Below are 19671 nucleotides of genomic sequence, written 5' to 3'. Positions count from 1 at the left end.
TGAGACCGGCCACACTGTCCCTCTGAACTGTCACCATACTGGAGGCCTACTCTTTATCTAAAGATGTTGCATTATTGCTACCATCATTTCCTACCTAATAGAGGTGGAAGTGGGTTGGAAACTTTTTATCCTAGGTGCATTAGGAAATACTTTTGCCTTGATGAGATTTGGGCGGTATGAGAAGCATCACTTGCTGGTATGCATGGTAAAAGGAAAAAAAGAAAGAAAAAGCAAGGAAGGAAGGAAGGAGAGAGTGTGTGTTTTGGGGAATACACCGGACAAAAGAAAGAAAAAAAACTGTCACGATGGCTGTTACACCTCAAGAAGCACTTCCAGGCACAGGGCTGCAGGAGCCTATTATTTAAAAATCATACATGATTTAAATTAATAAACCAGAAAAATCTCACTGTGCTTTCAAGGCAAAAAAGAAAGACTTTTATTATTTCCTCTTTTATGCCATTATAGAGAAATAGAAACACACAATTAGTGTATACCTTGAGAGTTGTGAACATTGAGACCAATCACCTGGCAGTGGAGAGAGCTGATAATTTGCATCCATACAAAGGCACAAGAAAGAGAAGAAGCTTTCCACTTAGTCTCAGGCTGTAAATGAAAATGGCTACCGTTGTCAGTGTCCTGGTCGGTGTATCCAGTTCAGTGGAATTTAGAGTCTATTGCAGTTGCACTGCACAAAAAGATAAGACCCATCCTTTGATCGGGCATCAGTGCCACATACTACACATGACACTCCAAAATAAAATGTATTTAGTGTTTCCAAACTTTTACATTGGTCACCATTGCACTAATGTCTTAGAGCACAAAGAACAATTCTCCAGGAATATGACATGCAAAGTTTTAATGGAAGTGTATTATCAGAGAGAAGCGGAAGTATTAAGGATAGCAGCTACCGACACTACATGCTTAATTACAAAAATGAACCATCAAACATTAAATTCAAGTTCTTTTTTTATTCTAAAATAATGTTTATTAGTATAACAACTAAAATTTGACTGAAGCACATATGACAAATAATTTGAATGGTACAGGAGGGAATATGATGTTGTCTCTTACAGCTAATTTCACCACTTATAGTCAGTGAAATTCAATGATTAATTCTATATTAATACACAGGAATAAAAAATGGAAAAGTCTGACCACTTATTTTATAGGAATTCTGAAATTGGAAATTTAAAGTTTACGTTTAAAAATCACGTGTATAACATTTGAAATTTGTGTGAATGTGGATTACACGTTAGTCTTCAGTAAGTGTTCCTAACCAGCTAATATCTTCTGCACACATTGAAGTCGTCTCACAACTGCAATCGTCACAAAACAGATAAAGACAGATGTTCTTATAGAAGCAGCTTTAAAGAGTAGGGGTAAATCAAAAATGCAGTGATACCTTGGAATCCAAACCTAATCCGTTCCAGAATCCCGTTCGAGTTCCAAGACAATTTTTCCCCTTTAAAATAATAGAAACTGGATTAATCTGTTCCTGGGTCCCACAAGCTCAAATTTTCAAAATGATTTTAACAGTAAATACACTGGATTTTAAGGTAAAATATTAACAAAAAAAACATTTGAATGAAAATGTAAATTAATAAAATTTAAAACATAAAAACCTGTATTTACCTTAAAAAGCGATAAGATCTTTCTTAACTTCAATTGTAGTTCCAACAGCTTTCTTCTTACTCTTATTTTCCTCACTACAATTTTTAGGACCCATGGCGAATACAATAAGATGTTATTATATAAAAAAATAACAAAACAGGCAAAAAAAGCATAAAATTAGCAGAGAAAATTCACACGAGATGCTTTCACTACAGCTTCCAACAACGAACTGAACGACAAAGGGTATGGGTGGCCCAAGCGCTGGGGAAACGTACATACAAACACACAACGGGCAACGTGCTGGACATTCGGATTCCAAAGCAGCGTTTGGATTCCGGGACAAAATTTGCTCAAATTTTTCGTTCAGATTCCAAGTTGTTTGAGTTCTGGGGAGTTCGGATTCTGGGGGCAATATTGTATTCTGATTTATGTTGATATTCACTACTTCAGGTGGCAATGACGTGATACTGCTTGAATTGTTCAGTTTTGGTTTTAAGTTTCATTTTTGAATTTAAAAGACAAAAACTGTAAGTGAATACAATTTAGTATGGGTACATGGTAGGAGAAATAAGGTAGCCCATGATGATGCTATTCTTTACAAACCATACATTAAAATACCCCAAAGCCCATTAAAGGTCCCCATTTGTTGTTACACATCTATTTCAGGTTCTGAGTTGCACGTGTTTTGTAAATAAAAAAAGCCATTCCATACTTTTAATTTCATATCAAACCACACTGTTGTCCATATATTAAAAAGATAATTCATATATATATAAAAAATTACACACACATGTACAAAAACTATCCATGAGACATTGTTAAAATTCCCTACTATAATATTTTTGGGCAGAAAAAGAAATGTCAGCTGTAGATTTACCCAATAACAGTTCAGTACTTTAACAATGTAAGACCAACATACAGTAAAGAGACTGAAACATTTACATACTTGGGGTGGTATGTCAAGATAAAAAGGTTAAGAACCCCTGGTACACATCTTATCCAAATAAGCCCACCATGTTAAGGTACCCAAAAACTTGAGTAGTTTGGTGGGTGAATTTGGACTTTTCTCCTACTTTACCTTCTAACGTACCTCTCACGGCTTCTGGAGGAGGCACACAATGCGAATTCTTTTGTGGCCCAGAGGACTGCTGGTTTGTGAGAATTATCACGGCAATATGGCTTCTCTCAGGTTCATTTTTCTAAACTTTCTTGATGTGCCTATCATCATGACAGGGATGAATCTCACTCTTTGGTTAGGACATTTCTGTTGTACTTCTCTCTCATGTGAATTCTAGTGTGTCTCTGACGATCACACATTTGTAAAAAAAAAAAACAAAAAAACAAACTGTTTGCCACATTCATTACAGCAATATGCCTGCTTGGCAGTGTGAATTCTTGTGTGGCTCTGTGAACACCTCCAGTCAGAGAACTGTCTGCCACATTCAATACGGCTTCTCTCGGGTTGAATTGCTGCAAAGTTTCTAGGTGTGCTTACTACAAAACATTAGTGAAACAGGATAGGCTAATTGTACTGCTTTATTTCTTACACTTGCAGGGTGGACTTAGCTTAGCACCTGCATTGTTCCAAATAAGGCCTTTTCTTGCAGTTCATTAGGAGTGTGAATTCTCCCCAGTGTGAATTTTGGCATGTTGTTGAAGAGTACTCCTGCGACTGAATCGTTTGCCACAATCAGAACAGCAATATGGCTTCTCTCCAGTATGGATTATGGTGTGTCTCTGAAGATGATTAAGTCGTGAAAACGATTTGCCACATTCCAAGCAGAAAAATGGCTTCTCTCCAGTATGAATTCTTCTGTGCCTCCGTAGATTGCTCCTGTCAGAGAACTGTCTGCCACATTCCAAACAGCAATACGGCTTCTCTCCTGTGTGAATTCTTTTGTGTCTCTGAAGAGTACGCCTGTCACAGAATGTTTTGCCACATTCATTACACCAACACGGCTTCTCTCCTGTGTGGATTCTTTTATGGATCTGAAGATGGCTGCAAGAAAATTGTTTGCCACATTCTGAACAGCGTTGGCGCTTGTTTCCTGTGTAAAGTTTAAAAAAAAAAAAAAAATAAGAAGCTTATTTTCAATCCACTGCCTTACTATGCACATTAAGTCAGAACATTAAATCAATGCTGGTTCAAATTAGGAACAACCAATGATAAGCATAAGCCACTGTGCACAGTGTGGGGCATCTGTTGGTGAAGGAAGATTCACGGATCTTGACTTTGCCGACGATGCTGTGATCTTCACAGAGTCAATGCAGGCTCGGATCGAGGCACTCGAGAGACTGAGTGAGTAGTCTGTGTGTCTGGGCTTGTGAGTGTCTTGATAAAAACCAAGATCCAGGCCTTTAATGACCTCTTGGGCACAGCCGTCAGCAGTGTGTCTGTTTGCGGAGAGAGTGTCGACCTTGTCAAGAGGTTTACTTACATTAGCAGTGACATTCATGTCTCTGGTGATTCTTCCTATGAAGTCAGTAGACGGATTGGGAGAGCATGGGGGGGTCATGTGGTTACTGGAAAGGGGTGTGTGGCGCTCCCGATATCTATGCAAAAGGACGAAGGTGCAAGTCTTTAGAGTCCTGGTGCTTCCTGTCCTGCTATATGGTTATGAGACATGGACGCTATCCAGTGACCTGAGAAGAAGAGTATTTGGTACGGTGTCTCTCCGGAAAATCCTTGGGTACTGCTGGTTTGACTTTGTGTTGAATGAGCAGTTGCTCATGGAGTCCCGAATGAGGCACATTACCTGCATTGCGAGAGAGTGTCAGTTATGGCAATATGGCCATGTGCCGCGTTTCCCTGAGGGTGATCCGGCTTGCAAGATCCTCATTGTTGGGGACCAGGCCAAGGGGTCGCCCACGTAATAACTGGCTGCAGCAGATAGAGGGTCATTTCCAGAGGGTAGGACTGGACTGGTCTGCCTAGGGGGTTGCAAACCAGGATCCCAAGCTGTTTCATCATATAGTGGGTCAAGCAACGCACTGTACCAGTGCATGCTCCCTAAATTGACTTGGCTGTGCGTAGTCACTGGAGCCAAGAAGTTGAAACAGTAAACTAAACAGAATGCATGTGTTAGATCCAACTGGCAGGACTATTGGTCACATTTTGTTAACTACATTGCAGAACTGTATTAATATTTTATCATTCAACTCTTACATTTTTATTAAATTATGTTGTTCATATTACATTTGATTAATTGAGGTGCAAAGTGATCGTTCTCAGTTATCAAGATAGTGAAGACAGTTTAAATTTATCTGAACTGGAGGGGCACCAATGTATTGGGGAGGCGTATGTGTAGGCTAGTCAAGGATTGTTTAAACTAGGGAATGGGGGGACAGGGAGTTTAGGACAGGCCAGGTTTAGATCTATACATGGAAGAACAAATAATGGTGTAGAAATAAAAATGCATAGTGATGTAAATTCTAAGCAAACATTTAAATACAGAAGGAGTAACACATTAAAAATAGCTTGCCTTAATGCTAGAAGTATCAAAAATAAGGTAAGTGAGTTGGAGTTGTATGTAGCAGAGTATGATTATGATATTACAGCAATAATGGAAACCTGGCTAAATAACAAAGATGGGGATGAGTGCAACATAGAGGGATACACATTATTTAGGAAGAATAGACAGAACAGAAAAGGAGGTGGGGTTGCTGTTAATGCCAAACAGGATTTAAATGTAAGTCATCTTCAGTTGGATGATGAGCCCCATCTTAGTGAGGACATGTGGCTTCGCCTGGAAAATATTAGGGAAATAGGTCTTATTTTAGGGGTGTGTTATAGCCCACCCAATGCAGACAGTAATTTCAACACACATCTTTTTAGTAATATCAAAAAGGCAAGTTTACAGGGGGATAGTTTAGTCATGGGGGACTTTAATTATCCAAATATTAACTGGATAAGAAGTAATCAATTACTTTTTTAACACAGCATGTTAAAGTACCAACAAGGGGTGAAGCCTGTCTGGATTTAGTATTTTGTAATAATCAGGATAGAATTGAGGGTGTAGAGGTGATTGAACCACTAGGGTCACATGACTATAATGTAATACAGTTCTCAGTATTTTGTAAGAGTGCAGATGCAAAGACTAAAATTGTTAAGTGGAACTTTGGTAGGGTTAATTTTGAGCAGATGTGACAAAGTCTAAGTAGGATACAATGGGATAAGCTTTTAAGTGTGGAGACAGTCTAGGAGCAGTGGAACAGGTTTAAAAATGTTTTACATGTAATGCAGGACAGATACATACCTAAATTTGGAATAGGAAACTAAAAAAACTCCACAGTGGATTAATAAAGATTTTAAAAAGAAGTTGCAAAGGAAAAAACTGCTTTATGAGGCATATAAGACTAATGACTGCAAAGTGAATCGTAGAGCGTATGAGAACATTAGGGCAACTATCAAGAAGGATATCAGGGAGGCTAAAAGACAGTTGGAGAGGAATATAGCAGATAAGTTGAAAGACGATCCAAAGAGATTCTTTCAGTATTTCAGTAGTAAAAGAACAGTCAAGGAGAAGGTCAAGTGCATCAGAAATAGTAAAGGGGAATTAAAAGATACAGACAGTGAAATAGAAGATGCCCTAAAGTTACATTTTTCTGAGGTGTTTACAAGTGAGCAAGTGGAATACCTCCCAGAGGTAAATGCGACGACTAAGGAGGTACTGAGGGATTTGAAAATTGTAGAGGGAGAAGTGCTGCTCAGATTAAATGGGCTGAAATCAAACAAATCACCAGGACCAGATAATATTTACCCTCGAGTTCTTAAGGAGGCTAGTGAGTACAAATATACAACCTTGACACATATTTAGGAAGTCACTGTGCACTGGAGAGATTCCGAAGGACTGGAAAATGGCAAATATCATCCCGTTATATAAAAAGGGGGACAGGGCAGATCCAAGCAACTATAGGCCAGTAAGCTTAACATGCATCACAGGAAAATTAATGGAAGGAATTATTAAGGATAAGATTGAGCAACACCTGGCAAGGACAGGAGTTATTCTGAACAGTCAGCATGGGTTCAGAAGAGGGAGGTCGTGTTTTACTAAAATGCTGGAATTCTATGAGGAGGCAACAAAAGGATACAATCAAAGTGGAGAAGATTATATTATTTATTTGGACTTTCAGAAAGCATTTGATAAGGTGCCACATGAGAGTTTGGGCATCAAATTAAAAGATGTGGGAGTTCAGGGTGATGTTTTTAGATGGGTGCAGAATTGGCTCAGACACAGGAAGCAGAGGGAGATGGTGCAAGGAACCTCTTCAGTACTGGCCGATGGTAAGAGTGGTGTTCCACAGGGGTCAGTGCTAAGGCCGCTGAGATTTTTAATATATATATATTTTTTTATATTATTATATTATATATATGAATTAGATAGGAATATAAGTAACAAGCTGGTTAAGTTTGCAGATGATACCAAGATAGGTGGATTAGCAGATAATTTGGAATCCGGTATTTCATTACAGAAGGACTTGCACAGCATACAGGCTTGGGCAGATTTGTGGCAGATGAAATTTAATGTCAGAAAATGTAAAGTATTACACATAGGAAGTAAAAATGTGAGGTTTGAATTAGTGCTGGGCGGTATACCGGTTCATACCGAAAACCGTTTTTTATTTTTTTTATGATATGGATTTTTCTTATACCGCAACACCGGTTTAAATTGCCTAAACGACGTTCGGAACGTGGCGCAGCGGGAAATTGTTTAAGTGGGGACCTTTTTCACTGCTACACCGCTAAACACCGATTTGTTGCACTAGGGCTCTTTTTCACTGCTACACCACCAAATAGTGGGCGGTAGCATAGGTATGCCGCGCGGTGAAAATGGACAGAGAGACGAAAAAAAGCAGTCACATCTGTTGCCTGGAGATGCTTTAGTTTTAAAAGGTCAGATGTGTAAATACTGTTTCTATACTACTGGATAATACTGTAAGCCAAGTTGTACTTGTTTTATTTGTTTTCAATACAGTGTAATGTACCTGGGTACTGTGTAATAGTGTGACGACATTTTGACTTTATTCTCGACATTTCCACTTTAATCTTGATGCTTATGACGAGAATATATTCTTCTGACTTTATTCTCGTAATTTGTCATTAAAGTAGAACATCGTAAACTAAACTTCATCATAAAATGAATATTTAATTTACTAGATTTTCTCAAACCCCATCATAAGTTATATAGCACATTAAATGCTTTGTGTTAAGTGATTCGTTCAGAGATGGGCGCAACTCTGAATGGATGGCATACTTAAACATGTATAACGAAGATATTTTTAAAGTTCTGAACACTCCGTGGGCTAAGTTTATAACTAGTTTTAATTTCAGAAAGATGTTTATCGTGTGGTGATTGGTGATGTGGTGACAGAAAAAGGAAGGATAGGAACTGGGGTTTTGGTAGCCTATGTCAGATAGAGACAGCATGCATGCAATAAAGATAGCCCGCTCAGAAGAACATGCATTGAATTCTGTGTTCGTGTCTCTGACCAGCAGATCACAAACCCAACATTTACACAATATTTAAGTTAAACCTGTGCGATAGCCATTCATACATCCAGTTTTTTGGAGCCTCGTCACACCTGCCATAAAGTTCTCTACACTGAACATACACCTGGGGACCCCTTACTGCGAGGGAGCAGCACTACCGCCTCACTACCGATGCATGTTTAATACCTGCTTTAATGCATTTCATCATGAAAATGATATCAAGTATTTATTTTAGCATTCTAAATTTTCAGAAAACAGGAATATCATGAAGTGAATGGATTCTGTATGGTGATCGCTGTCTTCTCTTAGTGCGGAGGAAGTCAGTTTAAGAAGCGTAGTGATTAACCACTGGGTCGGGGAACGTAACACAAAGCATTTAATGTGCTGCATTAATTTATGACGGGGTAAATTAAATAATTGATTAAACATTGATTTTAGGAAGAAGTTTAGTTTACGACATTCTACTTTAATTATGAAGTAATTAGTGGAAATGTCGACTTTAATCTCAACATAAACGGCGAGAATAAAGTGGAAATGTTGACTTTGTTCTCGACATATAGTTTGTTTTTTTCTTCCCAGTATAGCTTAGCTTGAAGCAAGGTCCATATTAATGCAGTTTGCCTGAATGATGGTTCAGCTGGTAAAGATGTCATCACCAAGTTGCACTTGTTGTATTTTACTTTAATTTGGTGAATACTGTGTAATGCACCTGGGCTTGAAGTCTTGAAGTAATAGTGCAACTATCAGTAATAATACGATTATTTATTTTATTGTTATTATTTATTAGTTTAAATATTATGCAGTTTAATGATGATAAAGTTGTTTAAAAAGTCACTAACACGTGTCAGTGGACAGAGATTGTTAACAATAACAAAGTGTAGTTGGTTTACAAAAAATATTTACTATTTATTCCTTTTCTAAGACATATTCGGTGCAATACAATTTTTGACAAGCACTTCTGGATATTTTACTAAGTCTACATGCCCCTTTGTATGGTTGAAAATACGTTGTCTAAATTATAGTTTGTTTTTGCAAAATTTGTTCAATAAAAAGGTTCTATATTTTGACTGCATCTGTCATGCAATGTGATACCTTCTCCATTAGTGCCACCCCCTTGAAAACTATCACTTTATGGGGCAATGCAAAACTGTATTAATACTTGTGTACACATTAAAATGTTTTTTTTTTTGTACAATGTACAATACTTTTGACAGTGGAATAGGTTATTCTTAGCCAGTAATTGCAGTGGAAAATGTGGTTAACATCCACTCATGTATGGGGAAAAAAATACCGTCGAATACCGTGAAACCGGGATAATTTAGAAAAATGCCGTGATATAGAATTTTGGTCATACCGCCCACCCCTAGTTTGAATACACAATGGGCGGTCGGAAAATCAAGAGCACATCTTATAAGAAGGATTTAGGAGTCATAGTGGACTCGAAGCTATCGACTTCCCAACAGTGTTCAGAAGCCATTAAGAAGGGTAATAGAATGTTAGGTTATATACGATGTGTGGAGTATAAGTCCAAGGAGGTTATGCTCAAGCTTTATAACACACTGGTGAGGCCTCATCCGGAGTACTGTGTGCAGTTTTGGCTACAAAAAGGACATAGCAGCGCTAGAAAAGGTCCAGAGAAGAGCGACTAGGCTGATTCCTGGGCTACAGGGGTTGAATTATGAGGAAAGATTAAAAGAGCTAGGCCTTTACAGTTTAAGCAAAAGAAGATTAACAGGTGACCTGATTGGAGTGTTTAAAATTATGAAGGGAATTAGTACAGTGGATCTTGACTGTTACTTTAAAATGCGTTAATCAAGAACACAGGGACACAGTTGGAAACTTGTTAAGGGTAAATTTGAAAGTTTTTCTTTACACAAAGAACGATAGACACTTGCAATAAGCTACCAAGTAGTGTGGTAGACAGTAAGACGTTGGGGACTTTCAAAACTCGACTTGATGTTTTTTTGGAAGAAATAAGTGGATAGGATTGGCCTGTTCTCGTCTAGAGTGTTCTAATGTTCTAACAGAGCAATGCGACACACACGAAATGCACCTTTAATGATCACTCCATTAGACTAAAACCACTTAACTCTAAAATATAAATAAAAATGGCTTATTTAGATCACCAAAGCAAAACATAGAAATGGACAAAGTAAAGTATTTATGTACCAGTCGATGAAGCTGCAGTGAGAGAAAAAATTAGAAGATGAGGAAAGCCAGGATCAGCGTAGTTATTTTTGCCTGCACAGAATGGGAGGTTCAGCTTTGTGACACACCAGTAACATTTATTCTTGCCATTATAATGTTAACAGACACATACTCACAGGGTTTATTTATTCTAATTAAAACTGACATTAGCTCTGTTTTATATTGGGTTAGATTCTGCTTTATTAACTGTGCATTTAATATAATGTGTGTGTTCATTAACGTCAAGAACTCCAAACTTGTACTCAATTAAGAGCTCTATACAAAAATTAATACATTTAACTAAAGGTAAATGAATAAAGTTACTTAATTCTGCCATTAACACAAGTTTCTCTAATTCACTCTTTCTGAAGGTTTTCATTAATTAAAATATAGGCAGCCGCCACTTCTTTGTTTCATTTCTGTCACATTGGGAGATTCTCCTCTTTGTATGACATGGATCATCAGCTTGACCATTTCTCTTACTGCGGACGTTTCCCAAAGACTGTCAGGGCTGCCCTCATAACAGGGACCAACAAGCTTCTGGCCAGAGCTCCTTGCAATGGGCTCCACTAATGAGGTCTTGGGTGCGGCATATTCAGTCTGCCATTCTGAACTGAGGCTTTCCTTACCTATGTGGACCATCAACCCAAGTCAGCTCGGCAACAAAGAGCGATCAGTCGACTATTTCCCAAATATCCAGAACATTATGCCTCAACGTAGGCAGCACCACATTCCATCACGCACCACTAATGCAAGGCATTCTGGTACCAGGTATGCTCAGGACAAACTTTGTGATCAAGCATGCTGTTTATTACAGATAATCTATCACCTGGGGTCTGTTCCAAAAAACGAGATTTGACAATTCTGGAGCTCAGAACAAATTCCAGCTTGCTTTAGCGCAATTTCACATTAAGGGATTAGCCAGTTCCAGAACACTGGATTTCATTTGGCTCACACAGCCGGAGTCTGATCCATACAGTGTTTTGCCACTATTCACTACACACTTTTAACAGATTGTCACCAGACATGTATTCTTCCTTGAGAATCAAGTATGGCGTTGCATGTGTCCATGGGATGGAATATATGGGGCTGCTCTGATTCTCCTTGGCCTGGACAGCTTGGTATGATCAAGAGAACACCGAATATAAAATTTACGGTGGATGTTATAGATTTAAATCAAATGTATGTTTTTATTTAATAATATTATATATAAACACCACACTATGTGGAAGTGTGTGTGTCTGTCTGGCCCAGAAGTGAGAGGTGGAGTAGGGGTAAGGGCTCTGCCTCCGAGTAAACAAATAACTCGCTTAGCTGCTGCTAACACAAGCGAGGCGAGCACGTCAGCAAAACAAAACCTCCAAAGAAAGACAATGTTGCTTAGCCGCAAACATCGGCAAAATGGTATCCCTTTAACTTTTCTTCCCGCTGCTAATGCAACGGCGAGGTGAGCATTTCGGCAAAACGAATCCTCCTAGGAGAGAGATGCCCAGAGTAGTTCCTTTCAATTACCTGACAGCTCTACAGTTTTGAGAGACTGGTCCGGAGTTATATCATGTCCTTCATCCCTCCCACCTTTGATGCACAATTGCTAATTTACTTACAGGGCTAACAGGTCTACTGAGGACGCTGTTGCTGCTGCTCTCCAAGCTACCCTGTCCCATTTGGAGCACCAGGGGAGCTACGCACGTCTCCTCTGTATGGATTTTAGCTCTGCTTTTAACACCATCCTCCCACACAGAGTGGTGTGCAAGCTGCTAGCCCTGGGACTCCTGTACTCCACCTGTATATGGATTAATGACTTCCTGACAGACCGCACACAAAAGGGTTAAGGTGGGCCCTCACATCTCCTCGGCTATCAGCATCAGCACCGGCTCTCCTCAGGGCTGTGTGCTGAGCCCCTTGCTCTTCACGCTGTACACACATGACTGCGCCCCCGCCCACCACAGCAACACCATCGTCAAATTTGCAGACGACACCACTGTGGTGGGGCTCATCTCTGGGGAGGATGAATCCACCTACAGCAGTGTTTCTCAGCCTCGGTCCTGGGGACCCACTGTGGCTGCAGGTTTTTGTTCCAACCAGCTTCTGTTTTTAATTGGACTCCTGGGCTAATTAAGTGAACTGTTATTTCCCAAGTTCTGTGTTTTGGGAACAATATAGAAATTAGAAAACTAAGTTTGGTTAAAAAGAAAAAAATATATATATATTATTAAAATGTACCAAGAAGTTATATGGGAATGATGTATTTTTTTTCTTTTTAACAATATTTTCATCTTGATTTTCATTCTACTTTTCTAGGTGTTCCAATTGTTTAATTAATCCATTATTTACTAATTAGTGGATTTGATGCTAAAGTAGTTGCAGCCTTTGCTTATTCAGTGTTGTTTGCTAGCATGTCTGCTCTGCTCATTTTTAATTTTCATTAATAAGATACAACAAAGGGGAAAAACTGCACACAGAAAGGGCAAAATATAATGAAATCAACAAAAGAGAATTAAGCATTTAAATCTATAGCAAAAAGAAATATTTCTAAATGTCTTATGAATATAAAACTCATGCTGCTGTGCTTTTCTGAATGTAGCATAAAAGAAAAATAATGCCAGCTAATTAAAAGAGATCAATGCTATCAGGTGTTGTCACCGATTAGGAATCTGGTTGGAACAAAAACCTGCAGCCACAGGGGATCCCCAGGACTGAGGTTGAGAAACACTGACCTACAGGGACGAAGTGGAGCAGCGGACAGTGTGGTGCACTGACAACAACCTGCTCCTGAACACAAGCAAGACCAAGAAGCTTGTTGTGGACTTCAGGAAAAAGAAAACGGACATCACACCACTCTACATCAGAGGGGACTGTGTGGAGAGGGTGTCAAACTTCCGCTTCCTGGGAGTCCACATCATGGAAGACCTGTCCTGGAGTGTGAACACAGCTGAGCTGGTGAAAAAGCTCAGCAGAGACTTTATTTCCTGAGAGTCCTCGGGGAAAAATAACATCTCCCAAAAACTGCTGGTGTCTTTCTATCACTGCTCTATCAGAGTATCCTGTGCTACTGTCTCTGCATGGTGTGTTCCAGCTGCACAACAGAGCAGAGGAAAACACTTCAGCGGATCGTAAAGACTACAAAGCAGATCATCGGCTGTTCTTTACCCTCTCTGGATGAACTGCACAGCTCTCACTGCCTCAGGAAATTGGAAAACACCTTAAAAGACTCCTCACACCCCGCTCATGACATGTTTCAACTTTTGCCTATAGGAGCATCAAAACAGACTAATAGACTGAAATACAGTTTCTACCCTGTTGCTATTAGGGCACTGAACGCCACCTAATCACCTCCAATGCAGCAGTGCAATAGATGACATATGTGCAATAGTGTTTCATGTGCAATTAAGGTCTTATGTTGAATGTTTGTGTTCTACCTTATTTCTTCTTATCCTTTCTTATCCTAATTATAATTTATTTATATTTTGACACCACAGGGACTGCACCTAATTTCATTATATTTGTTACAATGACAATAAAGATATTCCAATTCCGATACACTAAAGGAAAAAAGAACAACTACCGTGTATAAGTCGAAAAATTTATGCCATAAAATTCATTCAAAAAAAACAGGGTCGACTTAACCACGGGGCAACACAATTGTCCATAGAATGTGGGTAATGACATTGTATATACATGGTATAATATGTGCCAGTCATTTCTAACACACTTAGTCCTAATCAGGATCGTGGGGGATGCTGGAGCCTATCCAATCTAGCACAGAGCGCTCAAGGCAGGAACAATCCCTGGAAAGGGCGCTAGTCCATCACAGGGCAGAATAGTAAATGCACATTTTAATTAGCAATTAAAGATTAAAAAGGATTAAAACATCTAAGTGTGTGTATATTTACATTAAAATTGTGTTTAATTTCCAATATTAATTAACTGTGTGCTTTTTTTTTTTTTAAATTAAGCTGTGTTTCAGATAGGTAAATTACTGAAAAAATTAAATAGGACAACTTGTAATTATGAAAAGCATTTTCTTTTCTTTTATGCCATATTTACTGCAGATAAACATTTTTGTAGATATATTTTACAGTTAGGCGGCACAGTGGCGCAGTGGGTAGCGCTGCTGCCTCGCAGTTGGGAGATCTGGGGACCTGGGTTCGATTCCCGGGTCCTCCCTGCGTGGAGTTTGCATGTTCTCCCTGTGTCTGCGTGGGTTTCCTCCGGGCGCTCCGGTTTCCTCCCACATTCCAAAGACATGCAGGTTAGGTGGATTGGCGATTCTAAATTGGCCCTAGTGTGTGCTTGGTGTGTGGGTGTGTTTGTGTGTGTCCTGCGGTGGGTTGGCACCCTGCCCAGGATTGTTTCCTGCCTTGTGCCCTGTGTTGGCTGGGATTGGCTCCAGCAGACCCCCGTGACCCTGTGTTCGGATTCAGCGGGTTGGTTAATGGATGGATGGATTTTACAGTTAAATTATGTATTTTAATATATTTTATTTAATTTAGTATTTTATGGTCACTGAATAAGAAGCCGAGGGCGGCACGGTGGCGCAGTGGGTAGCGCTGCTGCCTCGCAGTTGGGTGATCTGGGGACCTGGGTTCGCTTCCCGGGACCTCCCTGCGTGGAGTTTGCATGTTCTCCCCGTGTCTGCGTGGGTTTCCTCCGGGCACTCCGGTTTCCTCCCACAGTCCAACGACATGCAGGTTAGGTGGATTGGTGATTCTAAATTGGCCCTAGTGTGTGCTTGGTGTGTGGGTGTGTTTGTGTGTGTCCTGCGGTGGGTTGGCACCCTGCCCGGGATTGGTTCCCTGCCTTGTGCCCTGTGTTGGCTGGGATTGGCTCCAGCAGACCCCCGTGACCCTGTGTTCGGATTCAGCGGGTTAGAAAATGGATGGATGAATAAGAAGCCTACAGAATGTCATTTTGTTAATAAAAGCTGAACAGTATACAACCGTGACCTATGGATTAATTATAAAAATACCAAAAGTTAACACTTTAATATCCTCTTTAATAAAATCCCTGTGTACGTCCAGGTGTCCGTGTGTGTGTGTCTTCTGGTGAAGTGCGCATGCGCTGGGCACGGTGCGATGCGCAATATTACTGTCAGAGAAAGTTAGATGCATTTTACGGAAATACAAACCAGTATTACTGCAAGAGGAAATGAAAGGTACACAATACAGTGACGCATATTACAGCCACATACAAGCCAGTATTACTGTCAGAGGAGATTAAAGGCATATTACCGACACGCACGCCTGTATTACCGCCAGAGAAAATTAAAGGTATATTTCGGACGTACAAGCCAGCGGACGTACAAGGCAGTATTACTGCCACAGAAAATTAAAGACACACAATACACGGCGGCAGCCCACGAAGAACGGTCAGCTCAGCAAGTAAACATCAACAAAAGAAAGGTTGAAAGAAAGAAAAATACAACCAACAAAAAGAATGAGGTCAAAGTCCCTTGCCATCTAATATAGACTGTTCCTACTAATGTTTATGCACTACTGTTCTAGGGTTCGTTATTGTAACAGGCTAAATGACTAGTAGGAAATAAAGCTGCTATGTGTATGGTTATGCAGGAGTTATAAAGGGGATAAAGGGAAAAAAAAGAGGGAATCTGACAATCCAGTAACATGAAATCAGAGATCAGTGTAGACCAAAAAAAAATGTGTGATTGGAACATCCCCAAAGTTTATGCATTTTTATTTCACACTTACTTTTTTCAGGCTTACTTGAAGGTGGTGACTGATATTCCCGAGTTCTAACAGATGAAATTTCCTCAGTTCTCTTTGTATCAGATTGTAATGAATCAGACTTCACATTGGTAGGAGGCTCTGGAGACGTACTGTATCTGCTCTCAGAAGAGTCTAATTTGATCACCACTCCATCTTGACACACATAACGAAGGACTTCTCTCTCGACACTCTCCAGATTTGTATGGTTATGCATTTCAATATTGACAGACTCCTCTTCCACCTCTTCCTTAACGTCCAGACTCTCTTGTTGAGGGTGAACACACTCCCATTCACAGTCGTCCTCCTCCTTAATACTTACAGCTATTATTTCCATGATGTTTGTGTCCACCTCACGTCTCCTCTTTCACATCCACATAGACATTACAGTAAAAAGCAGTTTTTTTCTTTTTTTCTGTGGAAAGAACAGGGTTTAACTTTATTATGATATCATCATTCAACTCTAAACATATCTGAATTTCATTTTATGATACACTCTCAGTTAGGTCTATGTCAGGACATACCGTTAATAGCATGCTGATAGTAATTCATTGCTCTTCAGTTCAAATTAACAGATGTAAACCAAAGTTGACAGTGGAGTGAAGGTCCAGAAGGGAGAAAGAAGCCCATCTCCCATGGTTGAAGGTCAGCAGGATTCACTACTTGAACTTAGCTGGGGACCCATAACTATGTTATCAGTGATGCTAAGGAATGTGAATACAAGTGGGTCACAGGATTGTATTAAGAAACAGACAGGCGTAATTGAAGATGCTAATCTTCCAAATTTGTCAGTAGGTTAAACAAACCTTTCCCTGGGAACTAATTAAAACCATTCACAAAAAGCCACCAGACCTCATATAACCTGCTGAGTTGATCATAATGTTTGATTATAATGATATAATAAAAAAGTGGTTTTATAAAATCTAAGTTTTAAAAGTGTTTTATGCTGCTGAGTTGTGAACTTCCCTTCTGCAGACGTAAACAGGTAATTGACCCAACTTGAGCTCCTATGACATGCATCATTACACAGCCATTACAGGAAGAAACGCTGATAATGTCGGAGCTGAGGTATCACACGTGACGGTAAGCTGACTAGAATCAAAAGCTGGTGCCTTGATCTTTTTTTTGATGAACACGGAAGATGTCAATTTGATATCTACTCGATAACGTATCCACAGGGCGATTGTCATCAAGTGACATTTATTTTATTCTTAACAGTGGCTGTTGTTGGCGGCTGTTTTCTTAGGTTGTAATTATTTATGGACTTAATTATTTCTAAGCCTTAAGGTGGAAACTTGCAGGTGGAATTCAGCTAGTACCACTTTCTTTTTAACCTCTGTCATATGAGCCTTAGTTTGTAGGCGGAAGTCTGCGGGGTTATTTACCCTGTGCATTTTTGTTTGTTTTTCCACTTGTAATTCAAATCACAATTTTTTGAACTTACTGTATATTGAGTTATTTTAATTATTGGTGTATAGTTCTGACATTGAGTTTAATTCATCATTCTAATGGAGTCTGATGCATCCCATGACCACATTTAACTGAACTTTGTAATTCGGACATTAGGGTGTGTAGTTCATGTCGCACTGAACAGTCAGACTGCAATGGAAGGACTACATAATAAAAATAATAATATTAATAAGTTTATGAAATCTTTTTTAACTAAACCAGAGACAACTAAAATATATAATCTTAGTTAAAATATGTAGTAAAATTACCCAGTAAACCAGCACCATTGTGTACTTTTAATTAATTAATGTAATGTTCTTAAGTCCTCCTAATCTAATATGTTTAGAATATGAACTATTTTAGTTTACATACAAGCAATTTTGACCCCACAGTTCAAAGACATATAGAAGGCCATGCATAACAATGGCATTAGGCATCAACTGAAGGTTTACAAATAAAATTGTCTGAAATAAGATGCTTATTAATGTAGGACAAGAAATACACAGTCCGAGTCTGCAGACATCTCTTTAAATCAGTAAAACAAAACCAGCTGTTTTGAAAAACTCATAACAAAGCTTCATGTTCACCATATTCATCTTGTAACAATAAATGTTGCCCACACACTCACAAAATCATAAATAATTTTATATTTAGCACTGTGATAAACGTCTACTAAACACTAGCCCCTCCTAATAGTGTGACCTTGGTGTCGCTGAGGTCTTGAGTGCCTAAAACAAACGCAAATAGTAGTCATGGGAATATGGGAAGAAAATCAGAGATCTCATACATGGCAGGAACCAACTACGGGCCATGACAGCGTTACTCGCATTTGCGTCCGATATCACATCATTGTTTCGGACAAAGTTATCCGAAACGCGAACACGGGGCTCTAACGCCAAGCAACATCCTGTGCACGCTTAGAAAATGGGAGAAAAACAACAAAAACTGGGCACACAAAGAAAATGCAAACAAGCCATAAACAGGTTATAAGGCTAAAATCAATGTGCTGGATCTGTAGATACCCTGTACTATATACTACCAGCCATAACTAGTTTGGGCTTTAGCACTGAAAAGCAAGGCTTCGCCACATCTGATACATTTTAACGAAAAAAAGGATTCATTTAATTATTCACCCAAGCAAAATATGCAAATGTACGCTGTTTAAACTGGATTAAGCAGGTTGTATTTTTAACGTATACTCACATACTAATTAAGATGGCCAGCCTTTCCTAGTCATTAGCTTTAGTTACCAGAGGATTATGAGACGATACGGTTTCCTCACACTATAGATTTGTATTCGCCCACTCCCACTCTTCTCCACGGTCACGGACTCCAGTCTGTTTCTTTCTTTTACTAATCAGAAGCATAAAGCCCGACTGGCACTTCTCCACGCTTTCAACAGCCAAACGGTCACTAACTCCACGATCGCCTTTCAACTTGACATCGCGGACTCAAAGGTGAAAGGAAGCCAGAAATCAAAGCGCAGTGTTTGTGTGCAATTCGCCGCCACGTCGAACTCGGCGATTTGAAGGAAAACAGAAAAGAATACATATCAAACGGGACTGGTGGTACGCCTGTGCAGTTGAAATCAGAAATGGAACTCGAAAACACGAAGAGAGCAGACATCAAGAAATATCAAAGACACGTAGGCGGCCACGCGGGGATTCACAGCAAAGTTCGGCGGTGGGCACAAGGACACTAACGCCCTGCTTGCTTCCGATTCAAATCGCGTGCAGTAAGTGAGTGAAATGAAGAAAACTCACAAATCCATAGAGCGCCGTCCCCAGACCCCAAGCACTTACCCCGTATTTGTTTTTTCTCACTCGACACCAGCTAGTCGACTCGTGTACTCCCCAGCGCCTGTGCGGTGGCTTGCTATGTGACGTCATCAACGGCGACGGAAACTGAAGGCATGCTGCCGCCTCTTTTTGTGGGTGCGGTACACACGGGGAGTGGCAATTGTCTACTGAGAGAAGCCGTCGGCGGAATAAGTTTAGGAAACATCTCACCACAGAGACACAGAGGTTGAGTACCCGTGATTTGGTCACGTCACTTTATGGATTTGTGAGTTTTCCTCCGCTTCACTCAGAGGTAATGCACGCGATTTGAATTAGGGGCGTGCAGCACGTTCGTGTCAGTCAACCCACCAATGAATTTTGCTCGTGCGAAGTTCCCTCTCGCATTTTCAACTCTCAGTTCTACTCCATATCA

General features: G+C 39.8%; 1 protein-coding gene across 1 annotated transcript; it reads right to left on the bottom strand.

Annotated features, from left to right (window-relative positions):
* Window positions 1–953: 953 nt before the first annotated feature.
* LOC114665154 (zinc finger protein 3-like) lies at window positions 954–19351 on the bottom strand. Its single transcript, XM_028819569.2, has 3 exons — window positions 19263–19351; window positions 15997–16426; window positions 954–3659 (listed from the first exon to the last, which is right to left on the bottom strand). Exons 2-3 carry the CDS (start codon window positions 16346–16348, stop codon window positions 3223–3225), a joined length of 789 nt encoding a protein of 262 aa, XP_028675402.1. The 5' UTR covers window positions 16349–16426; window positions 19263–19351; the 3' UTR covers window positions 954–3222.
* Window positions 19352–19671: the final 320 nt, after the last annotated feature.

The sequence above is a fragment of the Erpetoichthys calabaricus genome, chromosome 1 (genome assembly GCF_900747795.2).
Source record: "Erpetoichthys calabaricus chromosome 1, fErpCal1.3, whole genome shotgun sequence".
NCBI classification, from domain to species: domain Eukaryota; kingdom Metazoa; phylum Chordata; class Cladistia; order Polypteriformes; family Polypteridae; genus Erpetoichthys; species Erpetoichthys calabaricus.
The sequence above is the reverse complement of the archived record's forward strand: the minus strand, read 5'-3'. Positions and strand labels throughout refer to the sequence as shown.